Here is a 19,731-nt window from a genome sequence, read left to right as displayed (position 1 = left end):
CTATTTTTTTTAATTATATAGGCTTTTTATTATACAGGCTAGCGTTTTTTATTCATATAAGAATAAATTAAAAAATATAAACAAAAAGAAAAAAAAAAATAGAAATAAATAAAAAAAATAAAAATAAACAAAAAAACCTTCATTAACGATAATCGGAGTTGGGATTCGAACCAGTGATATTCGGATCGCCAAGCGAGCACTCTATCGGCACAGCCACCGTGACACATACGAATCTGATGCCAATACTTCTTGATATTCTTTTCACAGAGGCATTACCTATTCGCATTGTCGCTTATTTGTCGAAAATCAAAAATTTTGGTTGAGGGAACTATTGAAATGCGATGTTGTACAACTTCACGTCACACACACACACTACGAAGCCTGAGCATGTACCGACGAGTGTACGCATACATATGCAAAACGAGAACACAGCGACACAGACATGTGTTCATCGTTCTGCGATCTGTGGCAGATGTGTAGCGACAGTGCTGCGAGCGAACGTTTTCGCTCTCGCTGCGACCGCTCTCTGGGGTTCTACGCTGTTCGGCTTTTGCCGAAGTTCTCTGGGGTTCCAGACTCAGGCTAGCATTTGTAATCAAAAAAAACTTGAGTTTGACGCATCTATGTATTCTATGGTTAGTGATAATAACTTTCTGTTAAGTCATTAAATTGACGCTAGTTCTTATAAAGGGATCTGTTTCTATATATGATATGAAATTTAAGTGAGATGAACAAAACTATTGCACAATAAGTCTTTAAGTTAAGCTTGTTTGTGGACGACGCTAACTGTAATTTAGTATCTTTGATTAATTTCATTCTAAGCTAGTGCTAAAATTCTAGTAGTAGATACATATGTACTTTGAAGCAAAATAAACAAAGAGTAGAGGAGCTAAATTATTCCACTTCCTAGTCTCCCGCATTTGTTTTGTTCTCAACCTTTGTGCCCTCTCTCGTGTTTTTTTGATCTCGACGCAGTTACGCCTCGTTACCGCTACAGAATGGAAACAAAGTTGGCCAAAAACTTGGTGTTTAGAATCTGCATTCCCTTTTTTTTTTGTTCTTTTTTGCTAGCGGTATTTTTGTCTGTTAGTTTTATGGTTTGATGCTAATTTTTTTTTCGGGTTCTACTTACCTTGACGGTTGGCAATGGTTGACCGCTGTTGTTGCTGTTGCTGAGGTTCTCCACTGCCTCCACCTCCACCATGGGAGTCGCGGCGATTGCGAGTTTGTTCCTGTTGTTGCAACTGCTGGAACATATTGGCACGGGCTCGAACACTATTGCTACGTGTTAGGCCACTGGTGGTCGTTGGTGTTGATGATTGATTGGTTAAAGTAGTCGTTGTAGTTGTTGCTGTCGATGCTGCTGAGGCTGCTGCTGATGTTGCTGCTGCAGCTCTTGCCTGAGCAGCTTCATCGCCAAGCGATTGTATGGCCGAATCATCATCTAAGCCAGACATCTCGAAGATATTCTCACTATCGTTGCCCAAAGAGAGAGTGAGCTGTTCACTCAAACTGAAGCTATCGTTGATTGAATGTTGTCGCAACAACGTTGATTGGGCAGAGGGTTTATTACCACCAGCTCCAGCTCCAGCACCAGCACCAGTCTGACCCTGGCCCTGTGAGGCCAAATGAACGACACGTGGTGATTGCAATGGCTGTGTAGAGCTACGAGCCAAACGAAACGATGTTGCAGCAACACCAGATCCAGCAGCTCCAGCTGCAGCTCCTGCTGAATGTGCTGACGAGGAGAGCAGCAAGGGGGCTGGCACGTGACTTAGCGGTTGTCCAGTGATCGGCGAAATTAACGGCTGTTGAGCGGCTGACGTTGATATTAGGCGTATGTCCAGCGGCTTGGTGGGCTTAAAGGCCGATGAGGCCGAGATGTCAAAGGGTGTGGAGTTGCCTTTAAAGCTGTAGTAATATAAACAAAGAGAGGGAGATTTAAATAAACAAACAAATGAGTTAGGGCATTAACAAACTATACATAACCCACAACAACAACAACCAGCAATAAAATAGTGTGAATTTCTTTTTGTCTCTCTATCATCTTATACAGACACCACAGACACCACACACACACACACACACACACACACAATGAGCAGTTAGCATTTGGTCATAATTATAGGCAATTTTGGCCAAGTTAATTACACTCTTTGTTGTTGTTGTTTCTCTGTGGTGAAATTTCAAAGCTGGCGGCAATTTTCAATTCACAAATCCCTTTCGGGGCTCGGGCACCGGGTAAAAGTTTCTAGAATCCGCTACCACCAAAAATTTGTTTCCGAGTGAAAGGTAATTGAAATCAACCAAAAAACAAAAAACAAAAAAAAAACGAAACAAACAAAAAAAAAAAAAAAAAAAAACCTTCCCCTTCTCTACTTGCCCTCTCCTAACCAACAGCAAACCGAAGAGACTATAAAAATTTCCCAACACACTCAAATGATTCTTTTTCAATTAGTTTGCTTGGCTCATTTCCTGAACAAATAGCAACTGCAGCAATAACAACAACAACAACAATAACAACTTATTCATTTTCTTTTTCTAGTGCAGCAATTCTTCTTTTCCAATATTTGCTTTTTTGTTTATCGGGAGAAGCAAAAATAACTAAAAATATACAATATAAAAAAAGAATAACAAGCAAAGCTAATTGGATTTTCAAAGTGACTCTCAAACTGCAAAAGAATCTAAGGCTGTGAAAGAGAGAGACAAGACGTCAAAATTGTAAAAAAAGGAAAGAAATCTAAAAAAAATACCTCACCTTTAATTCAAGTTTAAAGGTTTCTTCACAAAGTCAATAGTTTTAGATTTAAGTTTATTTCTTTAAACTAGTTCTTGACGCACGAAGAAAAATTAAATGAATGAATTTATTTTGAAATTATTCCAATTCAAAATCTGAATTAAGAACAGATCTACCTAATATACCTTATATGCCTCTTAATCTATAGAGCACCCGCTGATTTACAGGCAAACATCCATCCCAAAAAAAGAAATGTATATGGCTATAAGTATGTGTATTTATGGCTTAAAGATTTACAACTTTTTGTTAGCCCATTTAGTTGGGTTGAGAACCAACGAAAAGAGAATAGCAGAGACAACAACCAGAACAAATAAATTGGTAATGAAGAAGTAGGTGGAAGTGAGGTAGAAGAGATAAAAGAAGTAATGAAATTTAACAAAATTGTTGCTAATGTTTGCTAATTTTGCACAATTTTCGCACAACTGACAAATCTATGTATACATACATATATACATATATTCATATATATGTATGTACATATGCAGATGTTTATATGTATTGTATATGTATATTCCATTTCTTTTGCACATTTCCATGAGGTTGTTTTGTCTTTTTTTTCGCAAGTATTTTTAGCTCATTACGAAATATTTTCATTTCGATTTGAAAATCTTTTGAATATATTTCTTTCCAATTTTTCAAGTACACTTTTTGCACTCCCTCTCACACACAAACACACACATAGAGAGAGAAAGAAATATATGTAGAAGGTGTTGTAAGAACCTTTTAAAATTGTGAACCGGCACTAACCAACAACTGGCTGACTAGTTGGGCTAACTGACAGGCGGCGGCGGCGGCAATCGACAGGCAAAAGACGTTGCTCGAAAACGTGGTTCAATGGCGCGTTTTGTGTTCGAACTGATAAGACAAAGGCAAACGCAACAGAGGGACAACAGCAGTGATACCTAACGTTATTTTTTTATCAGTTATTTAGAGTAATTTCGATTTTGGTTTACCCCACCCACACAACACGCACAACAACAATACACATTTACTATAATTTTATTTGATTTTCAGTCACAAAACACTAAAAAAAAAAACACACACACACAGACACAGGAAGAAAACCCGTAAAAAAATCCGAGGAAATGTAGTTTTTCCCTTGACGTTGCTGCTGCTACGGCTGCGGTACGTGAAAATTGAAAAAGCGATCGCGAGCGACTGAGCGCAAAAAAAAAAATATATATAAAAAATTGTACAAAACAGACGATCAAGCAGCGCGGGCAGCGCCAGCGGCAGAAGCAGCGGCAATGTTAACAGCGCTGCCTGCCCCGACTGAGGCAGCAACTGAACAGCGACTGAGACTTCGGCGCAGTCGGCAAATTTAAATTATTTTCAGTTTTTGTTTTCTTTTCGGTTTTTTTTTTTTGTTGTTATATTTATTTTGGTATGTTATTTTCCTTCTCTATATGCATACATGTGTATGCGTGTGTGAGCGTATTTCGAAATGTCTTCTTCTTCGTCTGTTTGAGATTTTCTTTAATGAGATTTTCTTTTCGCCTTGTTGTTGTTGCTGCTTCTGCTGCTGCTTTTGCTCTTTTTCCCCGGCTAAAAGAGAGGTGAGAAATTGCTTTTCTTTGACCAGTTGCAGTTGCTGCTCATTTATTTCATATGGAATATTATATTAAGCTATTTTTATGAAGTAGCCCTGGAGTATGTGTGAGAGAGTGTGTGTTGATGTTGTGTGGGTGTGTATTGGATACATATGTACATATATAGGGCAGGATATGATCTATTTTCAGATTCAATCGAAACATTCTGCCTAAAGTAATAAAGACTTTTGGGCACATATTGTGGCAAAAACGTATCGGTTACACTGGGTGGGGTTTCGGTAATACAGCTAACTTAACTGAAATCTTTAATTATGTCAAAGTATTGATCATAAATGCATTTTGACTATACAGATTACACAAAATTCATTCATTGTATTCGTTACGGTTATTCGGGTAGGAGAAAACATAACTACGATCTATTTCCAAACGAATTGATAACAAAAATGGGTACCCAAATTGTATAATCATTAGTTTAGTTAGTTGTGTATGTCTGCAGAATTATAGATATTTCCAAATTAATCACACTTATAAAGCACTAACTTGATGTTGGTTATAGAACCAAAAGAAAGTCAGGGTTTAGAGTCATAGGAAAATCTGGTATCGAGTAACGATTTACAGTTTTGTATAATATTGCCATTATTTCTAGTTTGATTATATATAAAAGATGAAACATCTTTGTGGGCGGAATTCGTCATTGGAAATAGCCATTACATATTAACATTGTTTGACCATGTTTTATGGGTTACGGTTATGTCATACAATGATTTTGCCCCCTAAGTAGCTTTAACATTACGATGGGGTAATGCAATACTTTGAAAATAAACCGTCTGATAGGTGTTTTCAGATAGTTATTAATCAAGCGATTTCGTTTTTGATTATATACGATTGGGGCAAAGAATTGGACATACATAACTACCTTCAAGATTTGTGATAAGAAAATGTTCGCATTCTTTGTGATTGTGGGGACGAGGTGTAAACCAACCTCTGCTCTTTGTGTAGTGATTTTAAATACATTCTAGTAAGCACTTCACATACACACTCATGGAAACTTATGGGATTGAATAAGTGATTGTATTATAAATCCTCTTATTGAGTAATGTACTTTTTTTCAATTGGTTCTATAATTGGCATGCCAAAGTTCTATCCTTATTCAAGTTAGTCATGGATTTAACTCTTTTTGTCTCTCTCTCTTGCTTTCTCCCTCGCTTTCTTTCTCACATCGGTAGGTAGTTATTGTATATCTTATCACAATGATTACTTCAAATTTTAGACATAAGTATTACTTTATCGATTTATAATATCAGCCCAGAGCGACGCGACGCTTATCTATATCTCTCTTTTTCTTTCTCTTCCTTTCACTCTCTTTCCCTCTGGGTCACTCTCTTATGTGACTGATTATCGACTGGATGAATTTTTATGGTTTTTTTTTTGTTGTTATAATTGGAAGAATTTTTACCGTTTTCTGATATACGCTTCAAACATTTTTTCACTCTGTCGACGTTGAAGCCACAACATATAGAAAGATGGATATATATATATATCTGTGGATATATTGGAACAACCCTTGGTAAAACGAAAAACCCTTCGCGATGATTGAGACCAAATAGGGAAATTTCCAGTGGTTTCGCGTTCAAGTGCTGCAGCTAACTGAATGCAACACATCAACATGCCATAAATTACAAAACATTCATGCTACACAACAAAAGCGGCTTGGGGCAGCAAACAAGCACCACCTCCTCCTCCCCCCCCGTCCGAATTCCACCCCACAGTTACACATATTCTCAATCGCTGCAAATGCAAATGTGTGAAGAACAATAGCAAAAAAACATATTGGAGGCAGGTGAGCACAACAACACAAACAAAGAGACACAGAGAAAAAGAGAGGAAGGTAGAGAAGGGTCAAAAAGAACTTGGCTATAATACTCTGAATGTTCTATAGAATTTCGGTTAGGGAGTGTCGGCGGCACACACAAACATACACACACACACACACACACACACAAAGTACCGAAAAGAACCAACTAGTCAAAAAAACACATAAAAATGCTGACATAAAAACACAGTTAAAAGAAGTCACAACATTTCGTAGAACAAAGGGAAGCAGAGGGTTGGCGAGCAACGAGGAGTAGAGCGGAGGTCGCTCTATGTATCTAGTCTAGTGCTAAAATGAAAGTCCCCTCCTACCTCTTTCACTACCCCTCACTTAAAAGCAAGTGAGTGAGAGGGAAAACTAAGTAGGTTTACGACTATGACATTGGCATGGGCGACATGGAGGAGCACCAGAGGGCAAAAAGCAGGAGGGGGCAAGCAAATTCGCAAGAAAATTATCAAAAGAGGCGACAATTGAAAAACCAAAACCAACTATGTTGATGGAGCACACACAAATAAGTGATAAGATCTTTATGACACAACAAAATTGGGTTCGATTTACGAAACAAATTGAGAGAAAAGACAAAGGTCTCTAAAGGCGGAGGAGGCCAACAGACCAACCGCTGGGGAAAACTATGCGAAATTTTGTGACTACATCTCTCTTAATAGTCAGACAGTTAGCACAAAGGGTTAAAGTTCTATGTTATCATTAAGACCCAACTTAGGAGCACATATAAAGAAAAGATTTTTAAAATATAGATGTGGACGTATTTTTTATATCGTATCTTGACTCTGCATAATGCTTTGCCTGTTTTGTTCAGTTCTTGGTAGTAATACCGAAATTCTGTTGGACATAACTCTCCATAAGGCATCTTGGCCATTATCCTTTGGTAAACAAGAAACATTTTAATCAACCTTATCGGAGAAAGGTTTAAAGCGGGGTCAATGCCAAGCTAATTGAAAGACTCAAAGGGTTCCCCCACCTCTGGCTCCATCTTGTTCTATCAGCCTTCAACTATCAAAGCGTCAAAGCTATCAACCAACGAAATCCCTCAATTCAAACCAATTGCTAACCTTTTATTTCTGCCTGACACTTGTTCTTGTTGTGGTATGGCCTGCCTGCCTATAGCTGGTTGGCTGGCCTCAATAGTCAGTCAGTGAGGTAATTAGGTAAGCAATAATCGGCTTAAATGCCAAACAACAAATAATGGTAATAAAAAAATAAAATAGAAAAAAAGTGAAACATGCAACAACCATATATACATACTTAGGTAAATACAAATAAACAAATAATAAAAAGTGACTGAGTTAGCCAATCAATTGAGGTCACCCATGAGGGATTTCTGTAATTTTTTTGAAATCAGAATCAGAAACAGACATAATTTTGCACACAATATTTTGTCACATGCAAGACAGGAGAGGAAAGTTTTTGAGTCAACGAACTGCGACTAATGATGATAATATGATGATGACCCTGAACTGAACTGGACTCCAGCCAAAAGCTACTGCCACACCACGCATATATGGTAAATGGAGAGTTGTTGCAAAACAAATATTTATAGAAGCCAGCCGCCAGGGAAAAAATCCAAGCGCATTTCAAACTAAATATAGCTCTTGCCGCGCCTCTCTCACTCTAGCACTCAGCTATTCTCGCTGTCAAGCGTGACAGTTTGACAGGCAATGGCTGGGCGTTGGGTCAGACATTAAATTTTCTCTTATGATTCACCCATGATATATATAAAGGAAAATTTTGTAAGATACTTACAAGCTCTTCTCATCACTGGTCACTGGTTGGGTCTTGTATCTCTCCCTTTGCAAATCTCTACGCAATACACTGGGCTTTAGCAGCCTGGGGCCGACACCTGCTTCATTGGCATTCGGAGTTCGGCTTGACGGTGTATCCCAAATGCTATTGATGCCGCCAACAGAGCGTGATGTTGGTGTTGTAGTTGTTGTTGTCGATAGCATTTCCATATGCTTAACGCGTTCAGCCACTGACATGCTGGCCGGTGTAGTCACAAAATCCACTGGGGTCTGCGATGTGGCAATGGCATCGAGTGCGGCAGCTAAATCCATTACTGGTGAACCGCCATCATGTCGCTCCAGGGAACGTGTACGTCGCTTTAGCATCGATGACGAGGACGATGACGATGTCGGCTCCAGTTCCAGTTCATGTAAATTTGAACCCAATGAACGTCGCTTGGAGGGCGATTCGGTTTTCAGAATGGGTCGCTGAATATCACCATTATCCTGATTTTGACCCAGAGTTAGATTCAAATCGAATTCCTCACGGCTACTTTTGCGTGAACTCTTTAGTATGGGACGTATTTCATGTTCATCCGCTTCGCCAAATGATTTCTTTTTCAAAATGGGTTTCGGTGGACGCACTGCCTCCTCACTGGATGTGCTCTCCTGCTTGAGTATAGGACGTATCTCGTGTTCATCGATATCTTCGCCGCCTCCGCCCCCACCGCCAGTGGTCAAGCAACCATCGTGGGCAGCCAATTCGGCGGCAGCTAAAATTACTGCCTGAGAAATAGATACATGTTTGTGGCATCCACCATCCGATGGTGTGGATAGTGAATCCTTTTTCTTTAGTATACTATGAGGCTGGCATTCTGTGGCCGATGGACAACCATCACTTTTACTGCTATCGTAACTACTTTGTTTAAGTATGCCATGACCATGACCATGACTGTGACCATGCCCATGCCCATGTCCGTGTCCGTGTCCATGGCCCTGGCCAGCTGCAGTTTGTAGACCAGTGCCTGATTCTTCGAGAGAGTTGCGACGTGCGGATTTAATTAAAATGCTACGCTCATCGGGTGAATGGGAACGGGAATAGTAACGCGATTCATCCAAACTGGATCGCTTCTTAAGTATACCCTGACGTTTATTGCGCCCAGTTGCCAGCGGTGGATCCATGACACTGGATGAGAATGTCACCGGAGAGGCATTGCTTGAATTGCTCGAATTGCATTCGCCAAAGGCATGCTCCTTTTTCTTAAGTATAGATACAATTTGATTAGGTGCCGGTGGTGAGGTCTGCAAGTGACCCAAAGGAGCTGCTATCATCTGTTGATCATCAGTGCTCTTGCGCCTCAGTATGGGTGACTTGGGTGATTTCTCTTGTATTGCTGCTGCTGTTGTTGCTGCTGCCATTTCGGCAATCTTCTTAATCTCAGCCAGTTCCGTTTTAGTACGTTCTTTTAATTTTTGTCCGCGCAATGCGCCAGCATGTAATGACCTGGGACAGGGCAAAACCGCTGTCATGGTGCGCACTGGCACTTCTGGATGACGCATCGTGGCAGCTAGTTGTGATACAGCTCGCTGGGATTCTGAACGGGAGGTATTCGTTGTTGTTGTTGTTGTTGATTCACTGCAAGAGCTCTTAATGGGCGATTGAAGTAAATCACGTAGGACGTCATCATCAGCAGGCAACAAAGGTCGCGCCTGGCCCAATTCACGGCGACGACGTCGTCGGTTTGCTGCAGCATTCGTTGCATTTGACAAATCATCTAAGAGAAATATATAAGAAATGATTTAGTAATTAGCATAACTCATTATTCAGAAGGAAACAGACAAACAAGCGGCGGCGGCGGCAAGCATAAAGTTTGGTATAAACAAGAGGAACAGGAGGTGTGGTGGGACGAGGTGCAGGTTTGGAGGATTTTAACATAATTCACACAGGTTTCTATGACATGAAAGCCACGCTGATAATTATGATGCTGATGCTCATTGTTGTCAAGGAGTTGAAAATGCTTTAGATGAATGTGTATCGATGACAACGACATCATCTTCTCGATGCCTCAAGATCGACTGAATACAAAGGCACATCGTCTTTGGTTGATGACCTGGTTTCATCTCTTTTTTCGAGGCACTGAAGCTTGAAAGCGACCAAATTTAGCCTTCAAATCCACAACCACCTCCCATCCATTATTATTATTATTATTGCTGTTGTTGTTACTGCTGCTGCTGCTGCGGCTGCTTCTGATATACTCGTTCCACTTACCGCCATCCTTGGTGGCTTCCTCAGTTAAAGAACGATTTAAATTTGATTTACGTTTCGATGATTTATCGCGATCACCTAAACGACGTGGTGAGGCCTCCGGCTATAAAAGAAGAAATAAATCAAATGAGTTCAAGATCAATCAAATAATTTGTATATACTAATATCTACTTACTGTTCGTTTATTCCTTTCGACGGGACTCAATTGTATGTTGGTTAAATTATCACTTGGTTTACTGCTTATGCTACCATCGTCACTACCAGGCAAAGTTTTGTCATTGCACATGGTGGAACTACGTGGACGCATGCGCAGAGTGCATTCAGCTAACGGTTTTGGTGATGTATTTGTTGCTGCTGATCCGCCTCCTGCTGCTCCAGTAAAATGCAATTCACTGAGATTTTGTTTCATCGTTATGCCAGAGCCCACAGCTACCAAATTCTGACGTCGTTGTGTAGGTGGAGTATCCGTGGGCTGGGAACAGGCCCGAGACTGATGACGTACGGTTGCAACTGATGAAATTGGCTCTGAATTGAAACCGCTTTGATTTAATTTGGGGGATAGTTCGGAGCTACTAAGGCGACGATTAGATGCAGTAACAGCAGCAACAGCAATGGTACGTGGCGAACTGGGTGAACTATAACGTTGACGTAGTTCGCGCACTTCCTCTTTTTTCTTGTCTGTGAACGAAAAAAAAGAGAAATAGAGACCGAGAGAGGGGGCAATTGTTAGTTAATGTCATTTTCAGGTGTTAAGCAATCACATATAGATACATTAGAAGAAAGTGTAAGTAGGAAGGAGAGTAAGAGAAACTTTTTGTAGCTAATCCTTTTACCAATGGGTGATGTGATTAAGACTAATGGTATGGGTTATGGAGAGGTGTGGTTGGGGAGGTGTAGCATGATCTTCTCTTTAAAGAGAGACGCACACGCACACACACACTCACCAAGCGCTGCTGCCCTCAAACGACTGGCCTTGGTTGTGCGCACTGCTGGCGATGTTTGAGGCGATGTTGCCGCCGATGAGGATGAGCCACCACCACTTCCTCCTAATAAAGGACTTGGACCCCCCAGACGCAAAGGTGACAAAGGATTCTTGCGACGCTTTGAAGGTGAAGATGTTGCTGGTGTTATTGATGTTGCTAATGCTGCTGCTGCAGACGATGTTGTTGCCGCTGTTGGCTGAGCTGTTGCTGCTGATGCTGCTTTCAGCACAATTATCGGCGCTTTGTTGGCATTAGTTAAGGGCGGCATGGGCGTGGCGTTGTTATTATAGCTGCTGCTGTTGTTGTAGTTATTGTTGTTGGTGCTATTGCTGCTGCTGTTGTTGTTGTAAGTGCAATTAATGCTGCATTTGTTAGGTGCGCCGCCGGCTGAAGAGCAATTCGTATGTCAGTTGGAGTAGGAAATGCAGGAGGAGGAGGAAAAGAAGACGTTGTTGATAGCTTTTCCTTTTGCAGCTCTCATTGCTGCTGATTTTGTTTTTTGGCTTGTTTATTTGTGGTTTGTTGTTGTTGACTTAGTATATTTATAAGCAAATGAGAGTTGTGGTTGTGTGTATGAGTATGTGTATGTGTTTGTGTGTGTGTGTCGATTGCATAAAGCAAAAATATTGTATATTTGGCCTAAGATGAGGATTGATTGCTGATGACATTAAGCAAAAGTTAAGGAAATTGCGCCCGACCGCAAAACAAAAAACCAACAAAAAAAAATAAGCGACAGCAGCCAAACCCAACAAAGAAAATAACAAAGAAAAGCAAATAGTTTCCGAGTTTCCGTCGAATAAAGCAAAAAAAAAAAAAGCCCGCGTATAAGCCTGCCTTTGGTCTGACATGTTTAATCGATGGTCTTTCTCTGGCAGATCCCCCCGTACTTATAAAAGGTCGCATATGTCAAATGAGCGAACAAAAAAGGTCATATGTACACCCCACAACTATCTACATATATACAATATGTGATAGAAAAAATTGTTCATGCCTTAAGCACAGCTATAAATATAAATCTGTCTTTCGATGGCCTTCAAAAATGCCTCCTTGATGGGTTAATTGGGAAAAATGGTTTACTCAATTGACATTGAATTTAGAAACTCTCTAAAATTTCCTTTAATGTTTTCGAAACTTGTGCTTTTTGTTCAATAAGGTACGGAAAATGATTTGTATAAGTGCGTTTTAGGACCACAAGAGTGCTAAGGAGACTCATAAGGAATATTGCCATAGATCAGAGAAACAAACGCTTTAATAATCTAGGAAAAGCTATACAATAAATCAGTTTTTGATTTGAAGAACCTTAAAACTTGTTAGCAATGGTATAGAAAAAGTTATCTATTCCAGGGATGATATAAGATCACTTGCATTAGTATTAAAATATCCTTGTTTTTTTAAAACATGGAGCTATGAAAATGAATTATTTAATGGTATCTTATTACTCTAACAATATTATAAGGAATATCTAAATTATCCCATCCTATTAAGGATACTCAAAAATATGTATTCATATAAAAGGTAGCTCAAGTAAAGGTTATAATCGTAATTTCTTTTAACCCTCTTGGGTCAACCTTCTTTGACATGGAATTTGTTTAAACTTTTTTCTGTATCTGTATATCTTTTGATCTTTACTCTCTTAGGCAATGAAATGATTACATAATCCCCGCAGCAGAACCACCAGAAACCACCATACATAGAGATATTTTGATGTAGATATGCTTTTAGCGAATCATCTTTTTCTTTTAAGCGGCGTTCATTGCCTTCTTGTTGTCTGCCCCCCCTTAGATGAAGGTTTATAGTCATCTGTCAGAGATCACTGAACGGCAGCAAATTCCCCCCTCTTCAGCCCTATTGACCCACCACTTCTCTTTACACTTTGAAATCCGTATGAAAATCAAATTAATTCCGCTTTATAAATAAAAAAAAGAAAAAAAATTGCCAAATTGGTAAATATTGAAATCAATACTGAATGAATGTGCTGTTCGTGAATGAACAGTTGGATGAAGAGGAGAAACAATTGCCATGAAGGAAAAGAAAAAATATTGTATAAAATAGAAATTTCAAATGAAGTGTGCACAAACAATAATACCACACAGACACAGGAGGCATTGGGGGCATTCGATAGAAGAGATCGCCGCTGATCAATCATCGTCAGCATCAAGCGATTGCAAGAGATGTAAAAGCTCTGGGTGCGTGTGGCAAATTTAAATGATTTTGATTGAGCATGTGACATAAATGCATACATATATCTATCAATATATGTTTATGATAAAAAATATATATAAATATATACACATACGTATATTAAGGGGTTCCCATAACCCTATGAATGAGGCAAACTATGCAGATCTATGCAAACGATCTTTGAAGTGTTTTGCTTTTTTTATTTGGCCCCAACGTTCGTTGTCGTTTCCATCGATACATTTCGGGCGGAATGGAGATGGGGACGACTTTCTCAAGATCCACCGTTATGAGAAGAAGAGATAGCTGGACTTGAGCTTTTGGGTTTGTCTTGGGCCTGTCAAAAATATTTATGAAACGAAACTCTTCTGGCCCATTGATAATAATAATAATAAAAAAACTTGTATTGATTTTTTTCTTTTCTTTTTTGTTGCTGTTGGATTTAAAGTTTGTCCAACTATTAGCAAATTTTATGACATCTTTTTCATTTGCCTAATTTGTTGCGTTAAGATTTCTTTTGATTTGGGTTGGGTTAAATTTGCTTATGAAGGGTTTTATTTTATTTGTTTTGTTTTTGTTTTTTTCTAGTGAATCGCTTATTTCGGTTTTCAAATTGTGCAAATTTTGTTTATTTATTTCTTATTATTATTTTTTTTTTCTATAATTATTATGATTTTTTTTGTTATTAGACTTCTTTCTGAGAAGCGAAGCTTGAGTAAAGTTTGCAAATTGATTTTAGAGTTTGCAAGGTCTGTGGTAGTTGTTGTAGCTGCTTTTTTTTTTTTTTTTGGAAAGATAAATTAACATTTGTGTCTAGCAAACATTTTCGCTTGATTGGCAACAGCAGCAACAACAACTGAAATCTAATTTAGTTTAAATTGCTTTTAAGAGCGACGCAAGCAAAAGAAACTGCAGAAACATTTTAAATTTTCATTTAGACTTTAGATTATTGTTGAAAACTAATTGGTCTAAAAAAACAAAAACAAAAAAAGGCCTGAGAAAGTTGGAAAAAGTTAAAGGTTTAATGACCAAACCTTGGCAAGTAGCTTGAGAGTAGCTTATGAAGACAGCATCGTTAAATGATCCGACTAGGCTTTATGGTTTGTGAGTCACATCTGCAGTTTGACAATCATTGATATTTAGAGTCCCTGGTAGAATTAGGCAAACAAGTGTATGTGTGTGTGTGTGTGTGTGTGTGTGTGTATGGGGACAATGGTACATCGATGTTCAGGTAAAATGATTCCCTAAAGAGCATTTAAAGGTTTCAAAGGTAAATGCTTTAATTAATATCATTAGGGGTGCCTAAATTAAAACTAAACATTTTAAATGGTGATTCATGAGGATTTCAGAGCCCCAAAAACAGTTTGGCCTATGCTGTGCTAAGGGAACTAGATTCCAAGTCCTGAAAATCAGTGCTAAAGTATGATCAGAAAAGCTAGAGGTTAACATGATAGACCAAAGAAAGTTTAAGTCATTGAAAAGGTCAGATGAAGGAGGAAAGTACAAGAATAGAAAACAAATAAAAGGAAAGAGAGTAGTTGGATGGACAACACACAAACGAACAAACAAACAAACAAACAAAAACAAAAATTTGTATTTCTGTGCGATTACTACTCACCCGAAGATGCTGGAGCTGGAGAAGGATGAGGACGTAAAGCAACCAATTTATCCAATGGATGAACCGTGTTAGGAACAACTTCAGCTGTGTTAGTCGTAGTAGTAGTAGTAGTAGTAGCAGCAGCAGCGGGAACAGGAGGAATCGATGCTGCTGACTGTTGCTGTTGGGAAGGAACTGGAATAGATGTTGCTGGTGCTGCTGTTGTTGCTGGACCGTGTGTCATCACAGAGGTGGCTGCCGTTTCATAAGCCGAACTATTTCCATTGGCCGAGGATTGTTGATCAATTGATCCCTGTTGCTGCTGGTTACGTCTTCTTGTGGGTGATGGTGAACTATCTGAGGAGTCGCTGCAATGGTAGTAATTGGCACCGGCTGTGGATGTTGCTCCCAATGGTGGCGGCGGTGAGTGGCCAGCACTTTGACGACTCGCTGAACGTGTTGAACGCGTTATGAATCTGCATGAGAAAAGGGCGCGAGAAGAATGTGCTTTAGTTTTTTTTTTTTCATTTCTATTTATTTATTCATTCATTTTATTATTTTTTTGCAAAACAAAAGCACACAAATATTAACCGTTAAGCACATACATAACGCCACTCACATACACCACACACTCTGCTACTACTTTGCGGCAACTCGATAAATGTATAGAGTTAGATAGATATATGTATATATAGAGAGAGAGATATATGTCCGCATAACAGAAAAAAAAAATAAAATAAAAACGAAATATTTTGTATACGTTCCGCTAACTGCGGCACACAAGACTAGACGCCAGTAAACACGCTCAACAACTGCCGAGGGGCAGACTGAAATACAGAGTGGTAACCCAACATCAGAGAGACACAACAAGCAGGCAGGCCGGGCCAGGCAGCAGCAGCAGCAGCAGAAACAACTTTACTCCAGCAACAAGAGTTTTTGGCTGTTGGCTGTGTTTTGGGTTTTTGCCGCTACGCGCCAAAGTCACTCAACTAAAACTAAAAATCACTCAAAAATTCGCACAGATGTAGGTAAGTCAGTAAGTAAGTAAGCAAGTATGTGGGCCCAGGTAGACGGACAGACACAACAGAGAGCTCTCTATACAAATTGTGTGTTGCTGTTCTTTTACTACTTAAATACACATATAGTACATATAGACACATACATATGTACATCCATCTATTCATCTATCCATATGTATCTGTTTTCCTAACAAGTTTGTATCTTTTTTTTTTTTGTTATTGTTATTGTTGCTGCTTGGTTCCGTTTGGCACGCATGCGCAGCAGTGTCGCAGGTACCCACCAAAAGTAACAGCAAAAACAAAAACAACAACAAAATGTATCTCTGCAATCTTTGTGTAAATGATATCCATTAAAATAGACACACATACAAGTCTCGAGCTGGCTTCCTTCTTGGTTTGCACTGTGTGTCTGTCTGTCTGACGCAGTTTGCCGCATGTTGTCGCCTGGCATTCAATCAAGCGAAGGAGACACACAGACAGACAGACAGTCTCTGGTCCAGCAGCAGCAGGTAGACATCAGACAACAAACAGACAGACAAGAGACAGAATTCACTATGACTATGACTGAGACTGATGCTGTTGCATTTAAATGTCGCGACGCATCAATGTCACCTTTTTTTTTTTGCTACAAAGATACTAAATCTTTTCAATGCCATTGTACATAGAGGTAGGACATTGCAGATCAGTAGTACGAAGGAGTGAGGCGATCATGATCTAGGTTGAGGGATTATATTTATGTTTACTGATCATCCCACACAAACGCACACAAACACAAAGATAAGTCAATTATGGTAAAAGCAAAATAAAGTTAATCGAAATTCAAAAGGCTTTGCTAAATTTCTAACTAATATTTTAAAAAATATTTAAAAGTATTTTGCATTCAAACAAATTGTGGATGTAAATATTATTTTTCTCAGCTTTTGCAACAAAATTACACATTAATTCTAAATCTCTTTTAAGCTAAGCCTGGACATACTTTCCGGTTATTATGGTTCAGTTTCTAATACAAAACTTGAAAATTTTATTTAACTTGAATGATTTTCGGATTAAAATGAAAGCCATTTTCAAAAGATTTTGAATAATTTATTTAGTATAAATAGTATTTATGGTATTCAAAGTATCCCTAAAAGGTATTCAATTTAAATAGATAATCTATATTTTCGAATGTAAGGAAGAGTACAGAAAACTTTTGAAAATTATGCTTTCAAATGAGAATTCTTGTATAAGACTAAGTTTCGACTCAATTTGTTTTATCTCTATCAGGAATCGGAATCTAACTAGATTTTGAATATATTAATCACAAGCAAAACTGAATATTTTTATAATAAAATAATAAATAATATAGTGATAAACTATATAATAGAATAATACAGAATATACATATTTGTAGCGTGATCAACAAATAGAATGAAAATGTCCTTAGTCGCGACTTTTGGTTTGATTTCGACATTTAAAACACTCATTATAATCGATACTATTTGCCTGAGATTTATTGTTTTGAACTTCCTTTTTGTTTAAACAATTTCTTAATCAATTAGTTATCGATAAAAATTATGTAAAACAAACTTTCTTTGTACTTTGTATACTCAAAACCATATGCCATAACCTTGAAATCCATCAAGCAATGGTTTTTCCTTTCAAGGACAAACTGCCTACCTAACTATATGTCCTACCCACCCGAGTATTTCTAGGAGATGGCAGTAGATTATAGGGAATTCACTTTTTGACTTATCTCCATTGACTTTAATCGTTAATATTGTGTACTATTGGGCTTGGAAATATCCATAAAGCGGAAACGGAATATAGGCTCTTGCATATGGCTGCCATGTATGGATGTCACGAGAACTTTCCAACTTGTTGTTTGAAAAGGAAAAGTGTTATGCGTACAATGTGTCTTCGGTTTTTTAACCAGTTTTCCGCCATGAGATGAAGCAGCTGCCGAAATTAAAGAAAGCGAAAATCAGGACCAAAAAAAACTAAAAACAGGCGATCTGGGCCAGGGTGGTTAGCTCTCGATGGATGAGACTCTCGTCTATGTGTTTACACACACACACACACACACTAAATGGCTAGTCTAACTGGTCGTTAAACACAGCAGGTGAGGAACCGCCGTCGGTGGTGACACTGCGTTGCAACTCCAATAAATTCCAATCTTAATTGAGGAGGCATTCAAATTTATTTAATTTTTTTTTTTTTTGTGGTCGAGTAGAAGAAATTCTATGCGTTGAAATGCATTTTGGAAAATTTTGTTGTGTGCTTCTTTTTCTTGTGTCTGGTCTCTGTTACTTTTTGTCTTTTCTTCTGCTTTTTTTTTATTTTGTATTTTTGTTGTGTCGCTTTTATGATGCATTTTTGTAGCGAAAGCCAACCAGAAAGTTAGCCTATTGGGAAAACTTGTCGTTTGCTTTTCATATTGTCAGTTTTTTTTTTGGGTGTAAAACAGGTGCTTTCTACACACACACACACACACACATACACAAACAGGGTGACGGGTCACGGGTCGCAAGGGGGGTAAGGGTCGTGTGTCCGAGGGGCCGGGTTCGAGGTCGGGGTCTGGCCGTTTTTCGTTGATATATCACATTATAATTGATGGAACACAATTCGTTGTGCGATTTGCACTCGCAGCTTTTGGAAAACCCCAAACAATGAAAGAAGAAACCAACCACAACGTAACAGCACAATATTAAACAATACATGGATTTCATTTGTTAACAAGACCCCTCTCGCTCTTTCTTTTTTTTTTTTTTTTTCTCCCCCCATCTACGTCACCCTACCCCTCCGGCCACCCCGTTTTCTTTCTCTCGATATTGTTCTGTTACTCCTCCTTTGCTGGAGGGGGCTTTGTTGATTCGAACGACCGGCTTAAAGAGTAAAAGACAGAGCTGAGTTGAAGCCGATTCGTTGCCGATTGTATAACACGCACCGCCAGCAACAAAAACATGAAACATACAACACCCAAAAACACAATATGGGTGAAGATAGCATTCAGCTTACATGAAAGAGGTAGACAACAAACAATAAATGCAATTTGTTTGCCCCGTTTTGTTGGTAAGGATTAGAGGCCAAGTAGGCACAAGGGAGAATTGAAACGAAGGAGAGAGCAAGAAAGATGTGGTGTGTTGTGGGGGAATACCCCTTCCTCACCACCACCAATTGGTCGGAAAAAAAATGTTCCATTTGCATAGATTAAACCAATGAATAAGGATGGCCATCTCGATATAGAGATAATCTTTTGATAAATACTGAATGCAAAAATCAAAGTACATTTCCTTGCACAGAAAAATAAAATGTAGTGTAGTGTTAGGGAGAGTTGAGGATTGTTGGGGAGGGATTTAAGATTCTTGATAACCTCCTTGATTGGAAAAAGTAATAATAAATCAACCAATGGATCAATATTCAAGGAGGCAATGCTAGAGGTAAGAACTGAGTTTGAAACTCAGTTTTGCAAAACAAAAGACTATGAGGAGAAGGGTACCTTAACTGTTGTTTCTCAGCATTCTTATGATGGTTCCATAAGAACCCCAATAATTTCTCTGGAAGGAACTTCATCCTGATTTTAGGATATTTGAATATAAAAGAACTACTAGAAAAGAAAAACTAGAACTGTATAGTCAATGAGAAGACGTATTTGGTAAAAAATCACTTTGTTGGCATAGTATCTATAATAGTTTCTTTTAGTAAATAGAGAGAGAGACAGAGAGAAATGTGTCGAAAAAAGCCATGATTTAT

At 38.7% G+C, this 19,731-nt stretch overlaps 1 protein-coding gene across 12 annotated transcripts in view; it reads right to left on the bottom strand.

The window, feature by feature from the left end:
• The window catches only part of Svil (Supervillin), a 162,216-nt gene that overhangs the window by 48,986 nt on the left and 93,499 nt on the right, over positions 1 to 19,731 (bottom strand). For 8 of the 12 annotated variants that reach the window (XM_068286519.1, XM_068286523.1, XM_068286522.1 and 5 more), the window contains 6 exons: positions 15,005 to 15,459; positions 11,170 to 11,595; positions 10,401 to 10,903; positions 10,229 to 10,328; positions 7,982 to 9,734; positions 1,133 to 1,911 (listed from right to left, as the gene is read on the bottom strand). In XM_068286519.1, coding sequence (XP_068142620.1) covers positions 1,133 to 1,911; positions 7,982 to 9,734; positions 10,229 to 10,328; positions 10,401 to 10,903; positions 11,170 to 11,595; positions 15,005 to 15,459 — 4,016 coding nt within the window. Of the gene's footprint in view, positions 1 to 1,132; positions 1,912 to 5,803; positions 5,965 to 7,981; positions 9,735 to 10,228; positions 10,329 to 10,400; positions 10,904 to 11,169; positions 11,596 to 15,004; positions 15,460 to 19,731 lie in introns of those variants that run through there. The other 4 variants (XM_068286528.1, XM_068286520.1, XM_068286529.1 and 1 more) reach the window with 4 other exon arrangements.

Source organism: Drosophila tropicalis, unplaced genomic scaffold (genome assembly GCF_018151085.1).
Source record: "Drosophila tropicalis isolate 14030-0801.00 unplaced genomic scaffold, ASM1815108v1 contig_443, whole genome shotgun sequence".
NCBI lineage: Eukaryota > Metazoa > Arthropoda > Insecta > Diptera > Drosophilidae > Drosophila > Drosophila tropicalis.
This window is presented reverse-complemented; position numbering and strand designations above follow the sequence as displayed.